At 38.1% G+C, this 27,968-nt stretch overlaps 2 protein-coding genes across 3 annotated transcripts in view; one reads left to right on the top strand and one right to left on the bottom strand.

The window, feature by feature from the left end:
- LOC139943829 (neuronal-specific septin-3-like) overlaps nt 1-3,449 on the bottom strand; it is a 57,826-nt gene extending 54,377 nt beyond the window's left edge. Inside the window, exons 1-2 of the mRNA XM_071940660.1 lie at nt 3,162-3,449; nt 1,011-1,041 (exon numbers count right to left, since the gene is read on the bottom strand). Coding sequence (XP_071796761.1) covers nt 1,011-1,041; nt 3,162-3,200 — 70 coding nt within the window. The 5' untranslated portion in view covers nt 3,201-3,449. The remainder of the gene's footprint in view (nt 1-1,010; nt 1,042-3,161) is intronic.
- Nucleotides 3,450-7,759: 4,310 nt separating this feature from the next.
- LOC139943826 (forkhead box protein K2-like) overlaps nt 7,760-27,968 on the top strand; it is a 31,135-nt gene continuing 10,926 nt past the window's right edge. For both annotated transcript variants that reach the window (XM_071940658.1, XM_071940657.1), the window contains exons 1-2: nt 7,760-8,172; nt 21,848-22,039. In XM_071940658.1, the coding sequence (XP_071796759.1) occupies nt 7,811-8,172; nt 21,848-22,039 (554 nt within the window). In that variant the 5' untranslated portion in view covers nt 7,760-7,810. The remainder of the gene's footprint in view (nt 8,173-21,847; nt 22,040-27,968) is intronic.

The raw sequence follows: 27,968 nt of genomic DNA, 5'->3' as shown, positions 1-27,968 counted from the left end.
AAGCAAAGACCTAATTTGTCTATGACACCAAATCTTCCAATAAAATTTTATTCTAAACAAAGGATTCTTGAAAATGAAAATACCCATCATTAAGTTTTTAAATAACACTGGAAAATAAAAACACCTTAAATTTGGGATGAGGGTGCTTATTTTTAAGAAACCCCATTTGCCAATCCTGCCTGATTTGGTGAAACCATTAAACAGGTTTGATAATAACATGAACATCAGTTGGGCAAAATCCTTAAATGCTCACAAGTAACCGGACACGGAAGTCAAGTCTTATTCTCTGGTTTTTCTTTTTTGACTGATTAAATGATTTGTCAAGTTTTCCTTTAAATACTCCACGGATTGTAGCCTAAATAAGTCATGTATGAAATTCAACACTTGAAAAACACAACAAATTTACTGGAGTACAAGGGCTGGCCTATGTCTTGATGAACAGACTTTACTTAAACTCTTCCCAGCTATACATGTATTTAGTAAAAATTACACTGATTTTCTACAAGGGTGAAAAAAAATTAGAAATTAAATTAAACCAGGATAACTAGGGTTTATCATGCCTATATATTGTTTTTTACATTTTTTCATTAGAAACATGAAACATACCCTCAAAATATCCCCTTTGCCAAAGTGAAGGACTGAGGGCCTCCGACCCAATTAACCTGAACTAACAATAGACCGTTATCATATTGGGCCATATTGTTTTTTTCTTTCTTTCAAATCAATGTAATCAAACTGAGGCTGGAAGGAAAATTAGTCTGGTTCCTTTTTGTACAATGAATATTAGCAACTGTTACTGTTGTTGGATACAAGGAACATGACCAAGATGTTGGCAGCGTGATAAAGGTCTATTGCTTATCACTGGGCCAGGCATTCCAATCTTATCCACGTCTAAACCACTTGGAGAGGAGGATATGGAGGATTGAGGACGCCTGTAGGAAAAAAGCCCCAGGGAGTAAAGGGTTTTAGTAACAAATTTAAAGGTTACGAAAGTTACAAATAATTCTTACCCTGATACTGAGTGTCGGACAACATCATTCCCTGAAGCAGGAGAAAAAAAGAGAAGAAAAAATAAGTTTGAAAGTAGAACAATAACCAGAAGTTTTATTTAGAAAGCCATACTACCCATCTTTACAATCAGTTTCAAAGGCACTGGACAATATTGGTAATTACTCAAATAAATTGTTAGCATAAAAACTTACTTCGTAACAAGCAATGGAGAGCTGTTGATAGTATAAAACATTGTGAGAAACTGCTCCCTCTGAGGTAGCGTAGTTTTCAAGAAAAAAGTAATTTTCCACTAAAATACTTGAATTTTATTTAAAGACCTCAGAATAAGATTTTGAGATCACGAAATCAAGCAACTTCATGTGACAAGGGTGTTTTTCTTCCATTCTTATCTCGCAACTGCGACGACCAATTGAGTTTATATTTCCACAAGTTTGTTATTTTGTGCATATATATTGATACACACCAAGTGAGAAGACTGGTCTTTGACAATAAGGTGTCCAGTTCAGTGTCTTAAAAGCAAAATCTACTTGAAAGTTTCAATCCATTAGCTCATAAATTAAAAAAAAGTTTATTATAAAAAAAACGTACAAAAGTTTATTGAAACATTTGACTGGTTGTTATGAAAGTAACTGGGATTATAACTCAACAAAGGCCTGGAATTTCAACTTTAAGAGGGCAAGGCTATTTTCACTTTGCAAAGGTTTTTCACTGGGTAGGTGGGGGGGGGACACTTGTGAAGGGATGGCCTTCATGTAAGTATTGAAGCCTAATAACAGCCTCAGACACTAATAGTGTTGAATGATTTTGGGCATGTTTTAGGCCATGGTTATCCCATTCAATCTTTCTGGAGAACTGAAATACTTTAAAGTGGAGGGTATTATGAGGTCTAGGAGCTCTGGAGGCACTGTATTACACTTAATTTTGTGCTGTATGTATGTGGGGAGGGAGAAGATGGAAAAGCTGGGTTTGAGTGGATTGGGGTTTCTATTCCTGGAACCTCGAACCAATTGCGTTCGTTTGACTTTTGAAAGCTATAATTAAGTTTTTACCAGAGGATTGTCCCCCTTGGTGTTTATTTTCGGCCTAAAATTGCAGGGAAACTTGTAAAACACGTTAATTTTTTATTCATAAATACTTCAGACAGTTTCGCTATTCGTATTGGTGGAGAGCGCATCACGTGTTCCTGTTGGTGGAGAGCGCGACACGTGGGGGTGTTTAAACCGTTGATAATGACCAGTGTTTATAACCAGTTGTCCGTGCTAGTCTTGATGCAAGACGTTTCTTGTTACGGGCGATGCAGGCGCTGTCGGTGAGTTGGCCGCGCTGTGTGTGAAAAGAAAACCAGCGAATATGCACCAAGACTATACGCGCATGCGCACGAACGGAACCGGAAATTACATGCGTACGGACATCGTACATACTGAACATACCATGGAGGTAGAAACATACAGAGCTCAAGCACTCGGAAACGAGTGGTTTTACAGAGTTTCTTACTTTATTACACCTTTTAACTCGCCGAGGCCTGGTTCTTGATAATTTACCTCGACTTTGTCTCGGTAAAATTATCAAGAACCAGGCCTCGTTGGGATTAAACCACTAGTTGAAAACCTCTTCACCACACATTGATTCCCTTATTATAGGCCTAATTATCAGAGTAATAATGTGCGAAAATAACTTGTCGGAACATAGGGGTGTCGGAACATAGGGATGTCGGAACATAAGGGATGTCGGAACATAAGGGTGTCAGAACATAGGTTCAGTTGTTGGAACATACATAGGGGTGTTGGTACATAGGATAGGGGTGTCGGAACATAGGGGTGTCCGAACATCTAAATTTGACAGGGGAATGCAGTCCCTCTTGCCCTTCCTCATCACCACATTCAATGGCAGCCTCATTTTCTTTAAGATTTTTTATAACCACCCCTGGCCTCTCCAGTCCCCGCCCCCTCCCAACATCAACAGACAACACACATGTCATGCATACATCTGTCCCGTCTTTCTTTCATTTCAACACTCAGCGCAGTCTGCCAGTAGCCATAGGGTGAAACAGGAATGACCATGAAGGAACTCAACTTATTGTTCAGCAATTTGCATGATCGAACCATACTGAGCAAGGACACGAAGCAGAATAAAGAAATCTCAGGACTTACGTTTTTGTACTGTGGAACTGGACGATGATTCTGTGCCATCCGAATTTCCTTTCGAAAAACTTCTTGCAAACTTTAAAATTCTCAAACAACCGTCTTCCACACCCAGTCTGTGTCCTCGAGAACTAACACCCGTCAAAGAGCAACACTCTCTTCGGCTTTCAAATAAAGTTGCAAAACACCTCATGCAGTAAACTACTCAACCATAACTTTACTTTTTACAACACAAGTCTGTCAACACTTACGACAGTGTACTGGCTGTGTAGGCAGCGCACGGTGAATGGGTTGGGCCGACCGCAGACTAGACGCAAATCACGGCTTGGATTGCATGCTGTGTGTGTAGGTCGCGTCGTCCCAGCAGTATTCGTATTTGTACAGTGTACGTCGCGTACGTGGGTGAACAACCTTCAGCTTCGGAAAAAAACTTCAAAAAAGTGCGCCCTCTTGTGAAAAAAACACGCACAGTTTGTCAACGAAGAATGTGATGTGTGCGTCACGCCAGGGCCCAATTTCATAGAGCTGCTAAGCACAACAAAATTTGCTCAGCATGAAATCTTTTTTTTTTTGGGTGGAGATGGTGAATGCATAATCACCACAGATCACCTTAACACGTAATCGTAATTGTCAAAGACTACTCACTTGGTGTATCTCAACATACATAAAATAACCAACCTGTGAAAATTTGAGCTCAATCGGTCATCATCGGAGTTGCGAGATAATAACAAAAGAAAAAACGCCCTTGTCACACAAAAGTTGTGTGCGTTTAGATGGTTGACTTCGAGACCTCAAATTCTAAATCTGAGGTCTCGAAATCAAATTCGTGGAAATTACTTCTTTCTCTAAAACTATGCCACTTCAGAGGGAGCCGTTTCTCACAATGTTGTATACCATCAACCTCTCCACATTACTCGTAATCAAGAAAGGTTTTACGTCAATAATTATTTTGAGTAAGTACCAATAGTGTCCATTGCCTTTAACCTTGGTTTTCGGAATAAAGATTTCTTGAATTATTCGACTTCGATATAGGGAAAGATTTTTTTTCAGATAAAAAATAAAGTTCTATTACGGTATTAATACACATCAACAAAAAGGCGTACTGCATATCAACGTGCGTTAAAAAGGCGTGATTATTGTTGCATTTGTTTGTTAAATCGAGGCTTTTCTTCGAAGTCACTGAAAAATAATATTCTTGAGTTTGTACCGTGAGACCTTACCGGTGGCTGAACAATGCCAGTAATGGGGCGCGGATAAACACAGTTCCACATAATTTTAAACTATGTCATTATTGTGTTTGTGTACGGAAAGTGTGATTTTACATTACCCTCATTGTAATGATTTTGCTGTCAATATTTTCAACAAAAATCCCCTGAAGAAGCTGCCAATTCCTTTATTTCAACCCTCAAATTACTTGATTAGACCTCTAGGATTGGCACAGCCTACTTCAAGCATGAAGCCTTGCACACAACGCAAAAATCTAGGCGCATGAGTTCGCTCAAACCTCTGTAAATTACGAAGTCCAACACCAACTAAAAAGAAACCTCTTTTGTAGTAGAATACTGGGCTTATTAAACAGAAAATGGCTTGAGTCAATGTCACAACAAAGGGCTTCATTTTTTAGTTAAGTGTCGTTCGAAAATACAGCCGGTTATGGGCAATCGGCACGCCTTCCCATGTCTTTACTGTGTGTAGCTGTGTGTTTCTCTACCGATCTCAGGTCACACAGTGATCACGTGTAAACATTAGGGCAATCGGTCATTTGCGGGGTTGTAGATCGCTCATTAGTTGTGCATGGTTTTTACACAACGGAAAGAAAATTCGGTCCCCCCCCTATGGCAAACTATGTACAAACTTCTTCTGATAGCGCCCCGCCCCCCCTCGTTTGAACCATCCTCCCCAATTTCCCATTGGGGGCCGGGGATAGCCTGAACATCTGACGTCACACTTCGAGGCTCGTGACCTCGTGAATAAATACAGGGGCACAGACTAATTGGGGACTGAATTTCCGGCGGACAGAATTCCATTCCCTTGGACAATGGCTCCAGGTTGGTGGTGACCATAGAGCTATAGACCTTTCTTTTGTTGATAAACAAACCGCCTTGGTTGGCATGGTCGGCCGAATGTTAGTAAAACACTAAATCTTAAAAACAGATGTTTTAACCAAATTCAGCATTTTCTGCAAACTTTCAATTAAATAAAATACCTCTCATAATTATTTGTTTTGTTTTTAACAAAATCAACAAATTTGGTTACATTGTTACAAAAAATAGCGATCTGTTCTTAATTTGCACTTACGGCTTTCCATAGTTTTCCAATCTGGGTTGGCAAAAACTCGGGCTGTGACGTTGCAAAAGAAAGGTCTATTAGCTCTATGGCCGGTGGTGACAAAAAGTCTGAGGAGAAGCCCGCCCTCTATTGCATCACTTTTTGTGCAGTCTGTTGAACCTAAAGGTTGAACTTGGATGATTCCCTCATAAAAAAATCCCGAGAGTGATTTCAACAACAACAGTCCATTAGAATTAATAATGCCGGAAATACCCATAAATTTATTTAACCCCCCCCCCAAAAAAAAAAAAATTGGTCTGACAACAATGTAGATTAATTAACTGTTGACCGTTGACCCGCCATTTATACTTTTTATACTAGGTACTAGATTCGGCAAAAATCAGAACCGAAACCCTCAAGTAAACTAACAGCGTATTGAGTCTTTTGAGTAGGATAATAAGGGAATCAATGTGTGTGAATATCCCAACGAGGCCTGGTCCTTGTACCGAGACGAAGTCGAGGTAAATTATAAAGAACCAGGCCTCGGCGGGTTTAAACTACTAGTTGAAAACCGATTCAACACACTTTGATTCCCATTCATAAATACCTTTTCGATCAAAAACATCAACACTTTTTGGTCAAAAAGTAAAACTATAAATGCAAACATTGTAATTGTTCAATGATTTCTTTCAACACAACACACCCCTCCAGCTATGAAATGGTAAAGCCCTCCGCCGCTCTCAGGTAAACAACTCCTTATAAGGGAATGCTGTGCGCGTCGCGCGTATCGCGTGATGTGGCACTTAGTGTTTCAGCCGTTGCTCTCTCGACCAATAGGAATGATCGGAAACTGTCTTATAAGAACAGGTGCCAGCTCAAGTGTCACATCCATGTTTCAACACGTTTTACTGGTCATAAACAAAAGTTCAATGCACACCCACGTGACGCGCTCTCCACCAATAGGAATAGCGAAACTGTATGAGGTATTTATGAATCCCTGTTTACAGCTCACGTAGGAGGCGAAACTGATGGTGCGTTGTTGACTCCGTCATTAGTCGTCGACGGCAGGCAAGGTGCAAAAAGAAGAAGACAATAAATTGTCTTCTTCTTTTTGTTTTCCTTCTCAACATTGTGTTGGAATTGGTTAAAGGGTATTTTTATGTACTTTTTCCTAAAAAAACCCACAATGTCCACAGATTTACATTAAACTTACACAGTTTGAAGATTATGATAGTAGAAAGCTTCCCTTGAAATTTTATTTACTGAGGTGCTGTAGTTTTTGAGAAATGAGTAAAAGTAATAATTTTCGTCTCAGTTTTAGCATGTAAAAACGTATTAACCAGTTATGCTATGGTTTTGGTATAATATCAACTGGTTAAGAGGATTTTACATGCTAAAATAATTTTGGTCTCATGAGACCAAAATGACTTGTTTTACTCATTTCTCAAAAACTACACAACCTTAGTTAGTAATATTTGAAGGGAAGCTTTCCACTATCATTATCTTCAAACACTGTAAGTTTAATGTAAATCTGTGGACATTTTGAAAAAGTACCCGAATCCTATGTTTTAAAAAAACATGATGGAGCGCAGACATGGTTCAGACATCGCAGACATCAGTTGACTGATTTTGTCATGAGCCTCAATACTGACAGCCACTGTCATTTATAAACGTCAATATATTATTATTTGAAGTTAAATTAGCAATGATGCCACACTCCACAAACCATGTTTACATGGCGACACTTTGGGAAATGTTGCCGATTCGCGTTGGAGAGGGTGGGAGAGTGTTTCATCCTGCCACATGATAATTATTTTTTTTCTATAGAAAAAAAAAATGTGAAAAACGAAACAAACAAATAATCGCAAGAAATATTGATTCCTCCTAATACAGCTATAGAACTTAAACGAAAAAGAAATCCCACCCCATCTTAAAATTTCATTGCGACCCCCCAACCCACCCCCCCAAAACAACAAAACAACAAACAACTGGACATTCTGTGATGAACCTTAAACAGAACATCTCAGTCTGGCCAAACAAATCATAAAATATCAAATTAATCACATGTTTTACTTTCGCAAAGCATTTCCGTTTTAATTTCCTCTGCGTTATTCTACCTCCATAGTTAATCCACATTGGTGGTATTTTCCAGAAGATCCATTACGTGACGTTGATGCGTGAACTTCCCAAGTTTGTTGATAAACAAGCAAAAGGCAGCATAACACTTTACCCCAGTCGGCACTGACCCACCACATGGTTCAGAAATGTACGCGTTCTCCCTATGCACATCGCAATGCACGACGGGAAATAGGACGCCAGATAAGGGATGGGGTGGTGCGATGTTTTCATACGTGTCGGCCATTTTGTGACCACAGCCAAGTAAGATCGGGATGGCCACGTTTCGACAGGCCTCGGATAACGACGCTTGGGCCCTTCTTGCGCTCAAATCAGCCCCTGCCAGCCCCAGCAGAATCCCATGGGTTGATGAGAATGAAAAAGGCAACGTTATTGCCCGTCTTGAAGGCCGTGACTTTGAGTTTTTGGTCCGCAAAACTCGGATCACGATCGGTCGCAACAGCAAGCAAGGAGAGGTCGATGTAAACATGGGCCACTCCAGTTTTATTTCACGTAAACACCTCGAGATTATCTACGAAAATCGGAGCTTCTTTCTCAACTGCAACGGCAAGAATGGTGTTTTCGTCGACGGGGTGTTTCAGAGAAGGGGTGCACAGCCTCTCCAGCTCCCCAAAACGTAAGTTTTTATGTCTTTGTCAGGTAGAAATGAACCTTCAAAGTTTTGATTGAGACCAAAAATTTCGCTGTGTGTCGTGCACGCAATGCATCAGCTGGCACTTCACTGCGCACGCGTGGGGGACACCGCATGTTGTTTATTGTTTTTTTCCTCTATATTTTCGTCGTCATGTTTCATAAATCAGTTCGTCAGTTATACAACAGATTTATTAGTTTGAATTATTTGCAACCATAGGTCAAGCCTTTAATAGCTTTACAGGCGATGTATTGCAGTAATTGAACCTGTTTTGGGGAATAAAAATGATGCATTTTTTTAATACTAATTTGTCTTTTGGAGTAGTCTATCCTGATGAAACAGATATTTCCATCTGAAATATTGTCCCCCAAAAATCTAAGAATTAACATTTAGAACGCTCATCATCAAGGCTCATTTGATATCTGCAATCAAATTTTAAAAGTATTTAATAAATATCATTTTGACCTGTTCCTGCGTAACCCTTTTAATCATTGATACACGATAAACCCTGCATTAAAATCTTTCAAATTCTGTTGACTCTTTTTAAAACTAAAATGCACCAACTTGGAAATGTCCGGAATTTTGTTTTGTAAATGTTTTTATTTTCTAAGTTTAACACGTCACTCCTCTTGGGTCTGTGGGATGTTTCCACTGTACTTTGGAGTGGCTGTACTGTGTGGTCTAACTAAATTGGAAATAGTTGTTATTTGAACACAATTTCAACCATTGTACCACTTTTTCTTTATTGGAATTTATAATTAGTTTGTCTAAATCTCACTAAATTAATAGTGGCATTCAGAATGGCTAAGGGGGTTCTTTCCCTGCCTTCAACCTCTGTGGATCCTTGTGCAAATCCCACTACAAACGGAAGCCTTGCAAGTGTAATGTGTTTTCCACTCCCTACCTAATTCTTGTGTCTGTTTTTCTCCTCTGAGTTTTGCCTCCCATGAGCTGAGAATTCTTCAACATCTTGTCTTCACAGGTACATGTATCTTCAGGCAGGCAAAGTATTCCTTGACCGTGTGTACAAGTACCGATTGTTTTGCCCTTGTAAACAATTCAGAAAAACAGACTAAATGTGTACATTTGTAGGCCAGCCCTTTTACTAAATAAACAGGCATGCAACTCTTCCGCGTTTTTTTTTTTTTTTTTTACGTGAAAAAAAAGAAGAAAAAAAGTTTTATTTATTTTTTATTTTTTTCAGTGGATTTTTTGTTAAGCCTAATATATGCCTGGCAACAACAGTGTACAACTACAATCATGTAAAATAAGCCTAGTACATGCCAACAATTCACCTACGACCATAATAAACCTCAACATTTTCTTGGGTACCATTGTGGGTATCATGTCCTGTGGCGTTTCGGCTGCCTCGCTCCGCACTTGCGTTGTGCCTTTGAAAATTGTCCTCTTTTTTTCAACTGGCAGTTGCATGCCTGAATAAAGTATTCAGCTACTTCTTTTCAATAACCAACTATCATGCATATGTTCAGGCTTATTGATTATACTGCAGGGCACTTTTGAATGGTCTCGGCTTGGTTTGAGAACCAGAGAGTAGATGATAATAATAATTTAATTGTAAAATAATGAGGGTCTAGAGCTGCAAAATTTTGTATATAACTCTTTGGGATTATAGCACGGATCTTGAGGAAAACCCTCAAGATCAGAGGCTAAGGGACCTTCATGTAGCCTGACTCAAGAAGTTATACAATATTCTGTCGCCTGCAGATATAGCAACGTAATTATATTTTAGCCTTCGTGAGTCAAATGTGAGGCCATTAACTATTTTTTGCACAATTATGGCAAAAATATTTCTTTGTATTGACTCATTGAGTACAAGATTTTGATAAATTTCTTTCAAAATTCATAATGTTCTAAAATAATTTAGAGATACTGACACCAGTCATGAAAATATTTAAAACTGTTCTCAATACTTGACAACTCTAAAAAGAAATCACACACTACTTTAATTACAAGATTCACCTTCCGTCTTGGATGATGCGCGTAGCTGAAAACAAAATCACACTGTCGTGTAACACATCTTGATGAACTTGATGACTTTCCAGTTGGATGATCTGTGGGTCTGATCGGTTGTATATGTTTTGTTGACGGAGCCAGGAAGGTCTGTGGAGAATCAAGTGACAACAGACTTGGTGCAAGTCTTTAAAGGTTATCTTTGCAAAAACATTGGCCACCTGAAACTGTACAGCACACCCACTCAGTCTTAGCCCTGCTTAGGCCGTATCCGAATTGGTGTCAACGGCTATGGCTGTTGCTAAAGACGTCCTATACCTCAACGCATGGTGATGTGGAAATCTAGCCGTAGCTGTAGCCGCTAATTCGGACACGGCCATTAGTATTAAAGGAACACGTTGCCTTGGATCGGTCGAGTTGGTCTTTGAAAAGCGTTCTGTAACCGTTTCTTATGAAATCGGTATGGTTAGAAAGATGTTGTAAAAGTAGAATACAATGATCTACACAAATATGCCTTGAAATTGCGTGGTTTTCGTTTTACCTCGTCGACAAACACGGTCGGCCATTTATGGGAGTCAAAAAATTGACTCCCATAAATGGCCGACCGTGTTAGTTGGCGACGTAAAATGAAAACCATGCAATTTTGAGTGATACTTGTGTGGATCATTATATTCTACTTTTAAAACATCTTTCTAACCATATACATTTCATAACAAACGGTTTCAAACGCTTTTCATAGACCAACTCGTCCGATCCAAGGCAACGTGTTCCTTTAATACAAAGTTGGTAAAATTGTATGAATGAGTATTTTTATACAGTTTGTTCTTGGAAGATCAAATTATATTTGGTGATTAGTTTCATATTAAACAATACTGAAATTGGACGTTTGTCAACACTCATTTAGCCAGCTGGACAACTTGGAAAGAAATTTGACTGGTCGTTGGATGTTTTAAATTTTTCGGCAAGCGAGCCACCTTTAAGGGAATGCTGTCATGGCCACGGCTAACATACGCTGCCCATAACAAAGCCGTTAACGATGTTGTGGGGTTGGTGTCTATTGTAGCACCCTGATGCTTGGAAAATTGTTCATCAAAACAAAAACAAGAAAGTCTTGCTCCAAGACTACCTTCCTTTGCATTAACCACAGCCACCATGACACCACTTACATAGCTCAGACGTTGGAGACAAGGACCCAATATCAGCATAGAGTTGCCTGAGCAGAGAATATTGCTTTTAGAACCTTGTTCTGTTAAGCAGAGATGAGCAGGATACCCGTCACAAATTGTACTTGTGTCATGGTAGTTTGGCTGGTAACCTTTTTTCTGGCGAGCGAATTTTGTTATGCTTGGCTACTTTTTGTGTTCTAATCTAAAACAGCTCCATGAAATTGGGCACTGATCAATGACTCTCCTGAGGTATCTAATCAGGTTGTCCATTCACTCCACCTTTATTTTTTAACTAGTAGCGAGAAAACCACAAACTTGTGAGTCACTTTTTCCTCAAAACAAAAGCAGCATTCTAGCATAATGTGACGCTTCCACTCACCTTAACCATCCTGAATTCACTGTGTATTAATCCATCCTCTTTGGTTGAGACGAATTTCAGTGCTTGCGCTGGCAGAACAACTACATGTACTTGGCCAGACATGCTGTGCAAACAGTAGTCCGGAGTCTGGACTTACGGAGACTTTGATAGGTAGGCCCTACGTGAAAGGAAATTCATAGAAAGCTTTTTCATGAGGCACCAGGCCATTTGCAGGCTTAAAGTTGTTGTTCCAAATTTTCCCAGTAGGGGACTTTCGGGACACTTGGTGGCAGTAGACTTACCGGGTAAAATCCATTGTTCTTGGTAATGTGCGCATGCTCAGATCTACGTTAACAATGGACATTTACCTGGTAAGTCTGCTGCCACCTAGCGTTCAAAAGTCTCCTGTTGCCCTCATGTGCTTATGAGGGACGCATAATTGTCCAAACTTTGATACCCTGACTAACTCTAAGAACATCCTATACTTAACAGTATTATTGTAAACATTATTAAACCTTGAAAATTCACGTCATGCTGTTTTGCATAGGAGGTCCAATGGTTCTTTCAAAGACAAGAGAACAACTGGGGTGGGGGGTGGGGTGTGTTTACTTTGACTGCACCTAGCAACCAGTTATTTAGAGGGTTTGTGCATTAAACTTGTTTACAAGATGTGAATCCATTTTCAAAAGTGCTAAGTCGAGACAGAGATTTATATTTAACAACAACAAAAATGTCTTCGATCCAGGAGTTCGTATGAGAAAGTAAACAATGACAACAGAATAAACAGTATGTAGTAAGCTCAAAAACAATTGCAAGGGAGTTTAAATTTAGGAAAATTTATGAGAGAGGTGCAAAAGAGCAACCAAAGGAAAAACATTCCATTCTCACCTTTTTTAAGTGTTGTTCATGTTTTGAGTGCTTAAAAAAAAAATCAGAAGCCACCCCCACCCCCCCCCCCCCACAACCTCCCAAGTATGACACACATTTAATTAACTTTATCAAAAGTAAACAAATAAATGAATTTATAAATAAAAACAATAGCAAGATATCACTCAAGTAATTGACACCCACCATAATAATGCATCGCCCACACTTGATGCAAAGCAAACAAAGACCAAGCAATGTTATTTTCTGCATACTATTTTCGTCCCGTCAAAATAAGTTTTTCCTTGGGAATTCACAGAATTAAATCTGAAACGATAAGGCACGGTCCTCCAGAGATTTCAAGTGCACTCTAATGGTACTGTATGCACATTATTCCTGGGCCCTGGGATACTATTTTTTGTTAGCTGCGCAGTTTTTTCTTCATCCAATGCGATTTCTCTCTTACTCTCAGTTTGTTGTTGTCAAGAAGACGGAATGGAAATCCATGTGATTTCCCTTGAAGTCCGATTATAACTTGGCTGTTATTCTTCAAGCCCCTTTCACCCGTTTCTGTTGTTGTCGTTGGATTCCCTGTCAAGATTGTCCACAGTTTGTGTCAAAACATCAACTAACGCACAAAGCTTTTTAGGATGATTCTGTCGGTGATATTGGAAATGCTTAATAAAAGGATCCTTGATGAATGTGCAACTCAAATCTGTTTGAAGGGTTTGATTAGTTTGGTTTTCTTTTTGAGGATAGATATAGGATTCTCCACAGGATGAAGAAGATTTCTGGACCCAAATCTTGAAAAATAAGCATGCGATTTGAAAGGGATGGTTCTCAGAATGGTTTTTCACATTGTGTCTGTCATGGTTTTAAAAGCTCAGTTGAGCAAACTAAGGCATTCTTAATGGTTTTAGCTAAACGATTTTGTGGCTAATGCTTTTAATTTTTTTCTTAATTGCGTATTCACCGCAACTTGCTTAAATCAGCCTGCATTTTGGGTGTATGTACAGTATCATTCTGCAATTCACGTGTATTTGACGGCAATTCATGCTTATTGGCCCGCAATTTGCATATCTGCCATCGCGTACATTGCCCGTGCTTTAGGGGAACCCCTTGGGTCAACTCGTTTGTTTATTGAAGCAGGAATTGAGAAAGCATAAGTCCTATTAATAGTACCGAATAAGTTAAGCGATAGAGGTCTTGAGACATGTTGAGACATGTAGTTAGTTGAGTTTGAATTGAAAATGATGGGTCTTTCCAAGGGATGGTATGGGATTCGTTTTCAAAGGCAGTTCCCTTCTACCTGTAAGATTATTGCAACACTGAGAACCCTCAAATATAAATATAAATTTGCTTGCGGGGTGCCAGTCAGAAGCCAAACAACCCTAACTGGTCCGTGTAGCCTGGGATCACACCCAAGTTTACAATACAACCTGGGAAGCGGCAGTCATCTGGGATCACCAGGGATGCGACTATTCCAAATATCTTGTTGTAACCCACAAGGGAAACTGACTGTATAAAGTTTCCCTTGTGGTTTATAATAACTTGATATTTTATTTTTTAATGGATTTGATTTTCTCTCCACACAATTTCTGTAAGTTACATGATTGACCCATGTCTGGCATAAAGCTGTTATTAAAGTAAACAGAATCACTGATAAAACTATACAGCCTGGCGACTGAACACAATGCAGGGCTGTTGATATAATTCTGCTACTGATTGTTCACTGTTGGACTGATTGCGAAAGATTACGTAGAAATTGTCAGACAACATACATTATTAACTGGGCAGCGATGATTCACTTCTGAAGAATCAGTAATGCCTGACATTACTGTCTTGTACCCTGTATGCAATAGCACTGGTAGACTCTTAATTGTATTATACGAAACAGGTCTCTGACTATTTTTTTTCCCAAGCATAATTTGTTTCCCACACATACCTGTGATGAGTAGGTAGTGATGAGCACTGTTTACTCAATGCTTTCTTAATAAGTGTTGCCGGAAAAACCCACAGGTATGATGATTCTCGGCTGGGATTGGAACCCACAACACCCACATTCTAGAACAACAGTCTTAACCACTAGACCCCCAAGATTGTCTGGTATCAAGAGGTCAGGTCGGCATCACACCAGAGCCCAATTTTATAGAGCTGCTTGAAGCACAAACAAAGTATTACGCAACAAATTTATGCTTTCTTGTATAAAGTTTACCAGCTAAACTATGTCTCATGCACAATTTGTGGTCGAGCCGGAAATTGTCCACTTCTGCTTCAGCAGCTCTCAACAATAGGAATATGGAAATTACTGAGTACATAATGTTTATCACACATCAATGTATGATAAAACTAAAATTTTATTCTTTATCCCCTGCTGCAAATTATTGTGTCTTAAACAGATTATTGTTAATTGTCCCAATTTTCCTGTTATATCCCCCCTAAAATTGAACCAATTACAGTGCGTCTTGAAATAACAGGATAAGCCGAGATTTATTCTCTCTCTGTATCCACAGAGTTAAATTGGAAACATCCAGCTTGTTTAAAGCGAGGCCAACAACTTGTGTTGTGTTTTCCCCCAAAGTTAGAACTGAACCATCTGACCGCTGCAAGTTCCCATTCCAATTACTTTGTAAATTTCTTGAATCCTGAACTGCCCAATTTGTACTTCATGGACGCGTTGGAAAGGATGGTTAGACGCTTGTTTTGATAAGTGAATAAGTATCACAGGTACATGTATGCGCTCATGTAATTGAGTGAGGCATTTTGTTGGCAATGCCATTAAGCAGGCCTTGAACTGCAGTGGAGGGCATTGCCTTTTCCTTTTGTCGGTACTGGTCTAGCCCAGGCCTGATACTTCACAGAGGGGATGAAGGTGATTGCCTTGGTGCCCCTGGTCATTGCCTTGGTGCCCTTAAAATGCCCCAGTAAGATTTACAATATCATAGGGTGTCCTTTACCAAGGCGAAATGCCTTGGTGCCTTTGCACTTTCAAAAACGAAGCATACATGCCTGCATGCCCTATACTGCCCCCTTCTGCCCCCTTTCAGATTGTTCCAAAGACTTCTCTAAATACCTATTTGAAGCGCCTTTTTGCAAAATGATAATGGCCTTGCCCCAAACAGATGAAATTCCAGCCTGCGATTTTTATGCACACCTTTAAAATGATAATGACACAGACTAATTAAACCCAGACTTGCCATGGTGGGAACGTTAAAATATAGTGTTGCTTTTTCTTTTTGGACGCCGTTATTGCCTCCCTCCCCTTTTCAGAAGTCATAAATCTTGTTTGTTCATATTTTTAAATGAGCTGTTGACAATGAATTTGATAATGTGTAAGCCATTCCATTTTGGTCAATTCCATTCCCAGGCCTGATACTTCACTGAGGCAACAAATCCTCCTTGGTCATTCCCTTAGTGCCGTTGAAATGCTCCGGTGGAAATTTACAATTCCCTCATAGGGTACCCTTTACCTAGGAGAAAATGCCTTGCTGCCCTCGCTCTTTCAATAATGAAGCATACAGGCTTGTACCCTCACCGGGATGACCCCAATTAGAGATCATGAATTTCAGAACAGAAACCTAGCTGTTTTTTCATTTCTGAGATTCATGTCATTGCCAAAAACTTGATCTTCAGAAGGTACCGCCCCCTCTTCCAGTTTAGCCGAAGCCCACTTTATCCTTGAACCTTCAGTCACAACTGAATTGAATAACAATTCATAATATCCTTTTAATCAAGCTTAGTCACGGAGTCCCTGGGCTGAGTAATAAGCAGTTTGGTAGGGCTTACAGGGTTTGTCATCATCATCACCATCATCGCTGATCTTCAGCGTTTGTTTTAGGATTACTTTGAAGGGATTTGTTTGTACTGACAAATTGTGCTTATCTTTGAGTGAAGGTACAGGGGTTGGAGGGGTTTGGGGAAAGAACATTTATGTTGTCCTTGAGCTTGCATGAACAAATGGATTTATTATTTAAAGGAGGAAGTGCTGTGTAGTGCAGAAATGCTGAAATAAAATGATAAGTCACTATCTCAGCAATCCTTTGCTAAATGCTAATAGCCTTTCCCATGAAATCTGCTGACTACATTCATGCATACGTACACAGATACTATTGAGCCCCTTTCACACGAGCGCTGCAAACGCGGGTCCCTGGTTAAGGGCGCCGGCCGCCTGTCACCTTAACCGCGTGCGATTTTTTAGCGAACATTCACACGACATGCACACACACATGTAAACATACGTCCCTCGTTTGGGTGAGGCCTACTGGCAAGAGGTTTAAGTTAAAACAAAAACCTTACAGTTATAAGGAATAAATGTCTAGCGTCAAACCATTATCAGCCCCATACAAAAAGGCGTGATGTGCCTTCAATATTGCCAACCGATAATGTTAGTGCGCCTGCAGGATCTGTGTTCCCAGGATTGAGGATAATTTCATCCTCTACAAAATGAACTCTTTTTTTTAAAACAAGAAAATAATGCCTCTGAAGTTATCGGAGGATTTCTAGGTATGGTTGAAAATCCGGTGAATTTCTGTTGCGCGGTGAGGAGCGAACAACGCTATGTAAAGGTTAAGGACATTACATAACTAATCCATCAGCAAGATTTTGTTAGAACATTCAATGTAAATACAGAAGTACTTCAGTTCTAGGGGCAGATGATTTTGTTATTTTTTAAACAATATTATCTATCAGTGGATAATTTGCAGATCCTTGAGTAAACATAGTGCGTAGGGCAAAGCCTCAATGTAGGTTGATTATAAATCATTAAATAAATAAATATTAAAAATTGTAAACAAAAAATATCAGACTTTGAGCCTGTGGCCAGAGTAGGCGCATATGTGATTCCATGGATTGAACAAGTAGTCCGCTCACAGCGGCTTATCCCAGATTTTCACAGGTTTTTCATGCATGTGGTTAAAAAAAAAGCAAAAGAAACACAAAAAAACTGTGAGACTTTTGGCAGCTCCGTCAATCCAGCATTATGTATCTTTAAAATTTGAGATTAAATAGCAAATCAAATGCAATACCACTATGAGAAACAAAGTATAAATTTTGCCTGGCCATATTTCCAGCTCTATTTTTGTGGGACCTGGATTGGGGGGGGGGGGTTGTTCTATAGGTGCATGTGATATAATGTGGTAATACATGTACATGTATTTGTTTATGTGCACAAATCAGGTTGCTTTAAACAGAGAGGTGAATAACAGCGCATGTTATTTTTAAAGCAGAGGGACTGGACTTATGTACCTGATGGTGTGGTGGAATTTGACTCACTCTGTCGCCAGTGATAAATGCTTGATTTGCTGTTCACCCGGGATAATATTTCAGTTGTGTTCAGATGATATTGACGGATAAAGCACTTAATTAAGACAGTCCTGGAAATTCATGTTTTCATTATGAAAAGGCAACTTCCATTGGAAAATTTTTAAGTCTTTTGAAGGGGCACCAAGACCAAGACCAGGCCCAATTTCATAGCGCTGCTTAACAGTAAGCAAATTTGCGTGCTTACTGTAGCAGAAAAATTTGCTTAAGCCTAAGCGTATTTCACAGGTTAGCAGAAAAGTTGGGCGGCCATATTGCATGTTTACCGTGGATTTGCATTAAGACGTCATTTATTTTTGTGCAGTAAGCACTGGGAGGTTAGCATGTCTTTTCATGTGCTTACGGTAAGTAGTGCTATGAAATGGAAATCACACAGTAAGCATAAAATCGGCCTCTTAGCAGCGCTATGAAATTGGGCCCATGGCAACAGCTGGCTTCCTAGGCCTCCGTGAAACTCTAGGCCTGTCAAGAAGAATGATTTTTTTTCTTTCTTAGGGCCTATAGGGCCTTTGTTAAAAAAAAATATTATATTGAGGTAGTGTGGCCCCTCTTTGGGGGAAACACTTGACTTTTTCAAATCATTAAGATAACTGCTGTTTCAGGATCTAGTAGTTCAGGATCTAGACAAAGATGTAGAGTAAGGAATTTTTTCCCTTCTTCCTGTCCCCCCCCCCCCTTCTCCTACCTTCCCTCACAAAGTGTTGTTGTCTCCTGTAATCAGTGGATTATATCTGTATTCATGAACAGCTTTCCGGGTCTCTGTATCGGTGGGGAGAACGGTAGACAAGTACAAAATGTCATGTTTGCGTCGAATCGACCATCAACTGGGGAAAATTCTTACACCCAGTATGAAAGGTCGGCCACTTGTTTTGATCCAATATTGAGGAGGTGGGGGGGGGGGGGGAGAATTGTATTTACCGAGAAAATGTCGTCATACATGTTACAATCGGCTAAATATAGAAGTTAATTTGCCGGGATCTTGCCATCTAGGATCAACATAATCTCAGCCCCTGAGGCGTAATTCTGATTTTGTTATTTGATGTTTTTGTTTTGTAGCTGTTTTTTGTGTTTGTTGTTTTTCGTGGCTTTTTTGTGCGTCAGTATGTTTGTTTTTGTCTATGTTTTAATGACATGTTTTGTTGTTCCAGTTTGTTCTTTTTCGTGGTTTCCTTTTTATTTTGTTAAAGATATTGTAAAAGAGGAATTCCTAACAGTATTCATGAGGTTTAAAAATTTAAATGAGATTCACCTTATTTTATATTAAATTGTTGTGTTTAATTGTTGTTGTTTTTTTACCCTATTTTACCCGTCCTGCAAATTGAATTTACAGATACTTAATGGTCAACATACTTATCTAGCTGATTATTTAGTTGAACTAAAAAAGGATTTTCTTTCAAAAATTTAAAATAAATGAGAGTCTCACACATAAGTTTTAGAAACATCGTCCAGTATTTCATTGTTATTTTAAAAATCATGTCCGCGCATTTCCCTAGGTGTCTTTTTATGCCATTAATTATTCAGATGATATCGGATGAGTTTTTGTTTTGTTTTATATTGGTGGCTTGCTTGACAAAGGTGAGGGCGGTTGCTCTAACACAACACTCTCATTGTACAAAAACCCAAATCCATTTGTGTTTTTGTGTGGGATGCTGTACATGCAATTGACCTATAGTTATGTATTTATTTTTAATGGTGCCTGTATAATGATGCTGCAAACCTGATTGATTTGCTATTATTGGAATATTGCTGCACACGGTGCTGTGTATGGCATAAATACCCGCAAACCAACGAGATTGCTGAGGAGCCTTTAAAATTGATTGGTATCCTACACATGAAGCGTTTTTTAAGTGACCAATTCTTGTAACAGCCTGCCTGGTGTTGTGATAGCCGACATGTTTGGTAACTGCATTTGTTGACACAATTCACGGGACGTCAACACTAAGCCTGTGCGGTTATTTTTGTAACTGAATAGTTCGTTTACCGTTTCTGCAAAGGTTGTGTACACGCGATGTAACTGTTCATGTTAGAAAACGTAAACGTATAAACGTTCATGTTGGAAAACGTGATCCAAAAAATTGTATCTTCATCACACCCCCTCCCCCGTAAAGAGTAGTACTTAAAAATTAATTTATAAATTAATAAAATAAATTAAATATCAAAAAAAAAATTCTTCATGTGTTTATGTTTCTGAAATTGTTGTTAATAAATTATATATGTAACCGTTCTAGAATTTGTTTGCCTTTTTACACAAAACAATTAACTCAACTACGCATGTGATCAAAAACTGCATCTTCATCACACAACCTCCCCCCCCCAAAAAAGAAATAAAAATAAAAAAAAATAATAAAAAAATAAAAATAATAGTTATATATATGTGAAAATGCTCAATGCATTATTAAGCTATGAACAGTTTAAAGGATTAGGGTACTTTTTCAAAATGTCCATAGATTTACATTAAACTTACATGGTTTGAAGATAATGATAGTGGAAAGCTTCCCTTCAAATATTACTTACTGAGGTGCTGTAGTTTTTGAGAAATGAGTAAAAAAATGTCGTGAAAATACGATTGTAAATGATTAAAATATTTTTCGTCTCATGAGACAAAAATTATTTTCATGACATTGTTTTACTCATTCCCCAAAAACTACAACACAAAAAATAAATTAATTAATTAATACGAACATTAAAAATCAGGAAAAAAATTTACAAACAAATAATCTTGTTGTTGAGCGTTGAGCTTACCATAGAGTGCAGTACTTTAAAATGTAGTATGTGTGGCGTCTATTGGCCCCAAAGACACCAAGGGATTTGTATCTTCAAGTTACTCATAGAGCTATGAGGTAATACGTATTGTGCCACTTTACCTATTTTTGAATAATATGACGTTAGTTTTTCTCGTGTTCTTGCAATGGACAATTGAGTGGCAAGATTTCACTGTGAACAAAACAAGATATCGTGTTTCAGCAGTAGCTATTCACGGCCAGAATCAACAGGGGGAGAGAAGGGGGGGGGGAGAGTTCGGTCAATACCTAGAAATTGAACTCTCAGTCAGATGGAATAACAACATTCAGCATCTATAGCCTTACAAAAGAACTAGTTCGTCCCATCCACTAAAAAAATTACTTTGTGAAGATTATCCCAAGTCGTGCCATTTTTTATTTGATTCTTTATAGGGTGTGCATATAATGCAATGGTAAAAAAATGAAAATATGGATGTTCACAGATTGACACCTAACTTGGATGGTATAAAGACGGTAATGGCGGGAAACCTGCAGTAAAATAACATAATTTTACGTCACATACATGTACATTACGAATTACATATGTTTTAATGTACAAAAAAAACAAATTGTATTTCTTAGTGTTTTTTTTCTGTAATTTTTAACAAAATCTATTTTAATAAAACTCTGTATTTTTAAACTCAATTCAGCCTTTGGCTGTGAAATTTTAATGTTTCTCATAAACCAATAATAATAATACTGGTTTTTAACTGATGTTGTCGACGTGCTTTAAAAAAAACATACACCTATAGTGTCCATAATTCTTTTGAGCCAAATGTGTAGAAATAAATATTTTCAAATGACACAGTTGGCCTTGACCATCAAGACAACCCCCAACCTCCACAATATTCTAGGGACAATTTTCATGGCTATGTCAAAAAATCAATCAGCAAATTAGAAAAACAATAAAGAGTGGCCATTACAATTATTAAAGCTGTTTATTGTACCGCTTTGAACAGTTTTTGTTGTTGTGGCTGATCAGAATATCTTATCCATGGATTTAAATATACATCAAAACTTTTAGGGCCTACATGTTTCCATTGTTGGACATCAGGGATAGTGGCCAATACAGGAGGTCTGTTAGTGGTTCCAGGCATCGTCAGATGTTCAAAAGCAGAAACTTTGGCAACCATGGCCGCCCCAACATTGCGTGTACACTCTCAATTATATAACAATTATTCTCTTTTCATTACTTCCTGCAGATGTTTACTCCGGTTTCCGAGTACCAGCATCAAGATCATGTTCCAGGCGTTAATCAATGAGCAGAGTCCGCCCCCTGTCATGCCGGAGCCCATCCCGGTCAAACGGAAGATGTTACCGCCCCTCAAGATAGACATCCCCCCAGCGGAGGCCACTTTTGGGAGCCCGTTCCCGTCTCCTACAGGCACAATAAGGTAGTGACACGGGCAGTTCTGTATTGCTGTTTTGCGATAGTGTTTGACGACTTTCTGTTAAGCAACAATAACCAAGAAACCGGTCACCGTTTTCTGTTTAGGAAAATTGTTTTAGTTCTCAAATTCTTACTATTTGTCAGGCAAGGCAGTTTTCTGCAATAACAAGCTTATTCAGGCATGTATTTACATGCATAATGTTCTCCCTACTTTAAGTCTGTTTTCTGATTTTGTTGGCCCTTGAAAAAAATCGGTAAGTTGATTGAACTGTACACCAAAGGAACGAAAAGGTTAGCCTTCCACAAAAATTCGCCTTCTTTTTTTCAAGAATCAAATCTCATGCCTGACATAAGCCTTTGATTGAAAAATCAAGAAACAAATATTTTTGGGGGAATGCCGTCTCAGTCACAAATTCTTTTTGGACAAGAATTCAGAACACACATTTACAATTCAGTTAGGAAATCACATTTATTTCCATTTACCTATATAATACTTAAAGGCACATGACAGGTTAATTGTGAAAGACCAGTATTATTTTCACTTGGTGTATTCCAGCAAAAAGTATTAAGTAGTAAATCTGAGAAGAAACTTAGGCTCAATTGGTCTTCGCAGTTGCAAAAAAATAATGAAACAAGAAAAAACTAGACATGATTGCATTTGTGCACAAATGCAGAGCTGTTTCGTTAATAACAATTTAAATTTTGTCAACTGAATTTGAAATTCATTCTTTTTTTACAGCAGTTATGATTAATCCAGGCTATTTAAAAAAATAATTTGGATTATACCATGTTCGGATAGCAATTTATGTGTTAAAGGTGCAAAAATAGAAAAAATCATAAAATATCATGTGATGACGTCATCATGACGTCATTTCACAATTCACGAGAGCTTGCCAATATCTAACAACCTACCAAGTTTCAACATAATCACATAATTACTGCGGGAGTTATATTAGTTCAAAAAGTGCACCTTCAAGGCCGCGTCACGTGACCCCCAATGACGTCATTGATCTGAAACTTCACACATATGATGGCTGCCTGACAGTTAACGTGTGTGTAAAATTTGAAATGATTACAAGAAACTTCACCACACACATCTTCAAAAAGTCCATTTTGACGAGTTTTCAACTTGCCGCTAGAGGGCGCTGTTGCATTTTGTGACGTCATTGGTATTTTTTTTGAACTGCCTACCCTTGCCACGCACTAACATCGTTAAAAGTAACTTCATATCTTTTGACAATTTTGAATTAGAGGGCCACTTCCGGTTTCGACCGGAAGTAGGGGTCATGTGAGGTCACGCACACAAAACAAAATGAAGACCTTATTTATCCCTCCCCAATCCCGCAAACAGAAACCTGCGGTCTCTTGTGGCTGATTTGTTATAAATTTTCAAACATTTAAAAAACAACACCTTTAAGATGACGTCACGTGACTTCTGATTATGTCACAATGTCATCCTTGTTTCGCAATGATCATTGCACCAACACCTTTCATCCCTGAAAATTTCATTGCAATTGCTTATTGGGAACATTGCAAATCAGCACTTATATGAAATTTTTCTGAAGATGACAAAAAAAAAAAAATAATAATAATAATAATAATAACTAGAGCTAAATTGCATTTGTGCACAAATGCAGAGCTGTTTCGTCAAAAAAAAATTCAAATTTCTCAACTGAGTTTTAAATTTGTTGGGTATTCAAAGCAATTTTGCCCAATGTGGCATAAATAAAAAATAATTTGGATTATACCATATTCAGATAGCAATTTATGTGTTAAAGGTGCAAAAATTGAAAAAATTATAAAAAATCATGTGATGACGTCATCATGACGTCCTTTAATATTTCATAAGAACTTGTCAATATCCAACAACCTACCAAGTTTCAACATGATCGCATAATTACTTAGGGAGTTATATTAGTTCAAAAAGTGCACCTTTAAGGCCGCGTCACGTGACCCCCGATGACGTCATTGATCTGAAACTTCACACATATGATGGCTGCCTGACAGTTAACGTGTGTGTAAAATTTGAAGTGATTACAAAAAACTTCACCACACACATCTTCAAAAAGTCCATTTTGACGAGTTTTCAACCTGCCGCTAGAGGGCGCTGTTGCATTTTGAGACGTCATTGGTATTTTTTTTGAACTGCCCACCCTTGCCACGCACTAACATCGTTAAAAGCAACTTCATATCTTTTTCCAATTTTGAATTAGAGGGCCACTTCCGGTTTCGACCGGAAGTAGAGGTCATGTGAGGTCACGCACACGAAACAAAATGAAGACCTTATTTATCCCTCCCCAATCCCGCAAACAGAAACCTACGGTCTCTTGTGGCTGATTTGTTATAAATTTTCAAACATTTAAAATACAACACCTTTAAGATGACGTCACGTGACTTCTGATTATGTCATAATGACATCCTTGTTTCGCAATGATCATTGCACCAATACCTTTCATCCCTGAAAATTTCATTGCAATTGCTCTTTGGGAACATTGCAAATCAGCACTTATATGAAATTTTTCTGAAGATGACAAATAAAAAAAAAAATAATAATAACTAGAGCTAAATTGCATTTGTGCACAAATGCAGAGCTGTTTCGTCAACAAAAATTTCAAATTTCTCAACTGAGTTTTAAATTTGTTGGGTATTCAAAGCAATTTTACCCAATGTGGCATAAATAAAAAATAATTTGGATTATACCATATTCAGATAGCAATTTATGCGTTAAAGGTGCAAAAATTGAAAAAATCATAAAAAACCATGTGATGACGTCATCATGACGTCCTTTAATATTTCATAAGAACTTGTCAATATCCAACAACCTACCAAGTTTCAACATGATCGCATAATTACTTAGGGAGTTATATTAGTTCAAAAAGTGCACCTTTAAGGCCGCGTCACGTGACCCCCGATGACGTCATTGATCTGAAACTTCACACATATGATGGCTGCCTGACAGTTAACTTGTGTGTAAAATTTAAAGTGATTACAAAAAACTTCACCACAGACATCTTCAAAAAGTCCATTTTGAAGAGTTTTCATCCTGCCGCTAGAGGGCGCCGTTGCAATTTGTGACGTCATTGGTTTTTTTTTTGAACTGCCCACCCTTGCCACGCACTAACATCGTTAAAAGCAACTTCATATCTTTTTCCAATTTTGAATTAGAGGGCCACTTCCGGTTTCGACCGGAAGTAGAGGTCATGTGAGGTCACGCACACGAAACAAAATGAAGACCTTATTTATTCCTCCCCAATCCCGCAAACAGAAACCTACGGTCTCTTGTGGCTGATTTGTTATAAATTTTCAAACATTTAAAATACAACACCTTTAAGATGACGTCACGTGACTTCTGATTATGTCATAATGACATCCTTGTTTCGCAATGATCATTGCACCAATACCTTTCATCCCTGAAAATTTCATTGCAATTGCTCTTTGGGAACATTGCAAATCAGCACTTATATGAAATTTTTCTGAAGATGACAAATAAAAAAAAAAAAAATAATAATAATAATAAAAAAAACTTTAACAAAAACAAGAGCTGTTTCGCTGCGCTTCGCTACGAAACAGCTAATAATAATAAAAAAAACTTTAACAAAAACAAGAGCTGTTTCGCTGCGCTTCGCTACGAAACAGCTAAAAAAAATAATAATAAAGCAGTTATGACTAATCCAGGCAATTAAAAAAAAAAAATTTGGATTATACCATGTTCGGATAGCAATTTATTCGTTAAAGGTGCAAAAATTGAAAAAATCATAAAATATCGTGTGATGACGTCACTATGACGTCATTTCACAATTCACGAGAGCTTGCCAATATCTAACAACCTACCAAGTTTCAACATAATCGCATAATTACTTAGAGAGTTATATTAGTTCAAAAAGTGCACCTTTAAGGCCGCGTCACGTGACCCCCAATGACGTCATTGATCTGAAACTTCACACATATGATGGCTGCCTGACAGTTAACATGTGTGTAAAATTTGAAGTGATTACAAAAAACTTCACCACACACATCTTCAAAAAGTCCATTTTGACGAGTTTTCAACCTGCCGCTAGAGGGCGCCGTTGCATTTTGTGACGTCATTGGTATTTTTTTTGAACTGCCCACCCTTGCCACACCTAACATCGTTAAAAGCAACTTCATATCTTTTTCCAATTTTGAATTAGAGGGCCACTTCCGGTTTCGACCGGAAGTAGAGGTCATGTGAGGTCACGCACACGAAACAAAATGAAGACCTTATTTATTCCTCCCCAATTCCGCAAACAGAAACCTACGGTCTCTTGTGGCTGATTTGTTATAAATTTTCAAACATTTAAAATACAACACCTTTAAGATGACGTCACGTGACTTCTGATTATGTCATAATGACATCCTTGTTTCGCAATGATCATTGCACCAATACCTTTCATCCCTGAAAATTTCATTGCAATTGCTTTTTGGGAACATTGCAAATCAGCACTTATATGAAATTTTTCTGAAGATGACAAATAAAAAAAAAAATAATAATAATAATAATAATAATAATAAAAAAAACTTTAACAAAAACAAGAGCTGTTTCGCTGCGCTTCGCTACGAAACAGCTAATAATAAAAAAAACTTTAACAAAAACAAGAGCTGTTTCGCTGCGCTTCGCTACGAAACAGCTAATAAACTAGACATGATTGCATTTGTGCACAAATGCAGAGCTGTTTCGTTAATAAAATGTTCAAAATTTCTCTCTTAATTTGAAATTCTCTTTGCATCAAAGCAGTTATGACAGTCCAGCTTAATAAAAAAAATAATTTGGATTATACCAAGTTCAGATAGCAATTTATAAGTTAAAGGGGCAAACATTTAAAAAATCATAAAAAATTATGTGATGACGTCATCATGACGTCGTTTCACAATTCACAAGAACTTGTCAATATCCAACAACCTACCAAGTTTCAACCTAATCGCATAATTACTTAGGGAGTTATATTAGTTCAAAAAGTGCACCTTTAAGGCTGCGTCACGTGACCCCCGATGACGTCATTGATCTGAAACTTCACACATATGATGGTTGTCTGACAGTTAACGTGTGTGTAAAATTTGAAGTGATTACAAAAAACTTCACCACACACATCTTCAAAAAGTCCATTTTGACGAGTTTTCAACCTGCCGCTAGAGGGCGCTGTTGCTTTTTGTGACGTCATTGGTATTTTTTTTGAACTGCCCACCCTTGCCAGGCACTAACATCGTTCAAAGCAACTTCATATCTTTTGCCAATTTTGAATTAGAGGGCCACTTCCGGTTTCGACCGGAAGTAGAGGTCATGTGAGGTCACGCACACGAAACAAAATGAAGACCTAATTTATCCCTGCCCAATCCCGCAAACAAAAACCTACGGTCTCTTGTGGCTGATTTGTTATAAATTTTCAAACATTTAAAATACAACACCTTTAAGATGATATCACGTGACTTCTGATTATGTCATAATGACATCCTTGTTTTACAATGATCATTGCACCAATACCTTTCATCCCTGAAAATTTCATTGCAATTGCTCTTTGGGAACATTGCAAATCAGCACTTATATGAAATTTTTCTGAAGATGACAAATAAAAAAAAAAATAAATAATAATAATAATAAAAAAAACTTTAACAAAAACAAGAGCTGTTTCGCTGCGCTGCGCTACGAAACAGCTAAAAAAACTTTAACAAAAACAAGAGCTGTTTCGCTGCGCTTCGCTACGAAACAGCTAAAAATTGTTGCACAAATCGATGTGCTTGCAGATGCTTAAAAAGTCTCCGGGCCTGAAATCTCTCGCAGATTCAAATATTTTAGTGAGAAATTCCCTCTTTCTCAAAAGTTAAGTGAATTCAGAAAGATTTGTTTGTCACAATGTTTAATACTACCAACAGCTCTCTATTGCGCATTACCAAGTAGGTTATTATTCCAGTACACTGTA

This window comes from Asterias amurensis, chromosome 11, assembly GCF_032118995.1.
Source record: "Asterias amurensis chromosome 11, ASM3211899v1".
NCBI classification, from domain to species: domain Eukaryota; kingdom Metazoa; phylum Echinodermata; class Asteroidea; order Forcipulatida; family Asteriidae; genus Asterias; species Asterias amurensis.
The sequence above is the reverse complement of the archived record's forward strand: the minus strand, read 5'-3'. Positions and strand labels throughout refer to the sequence as shown.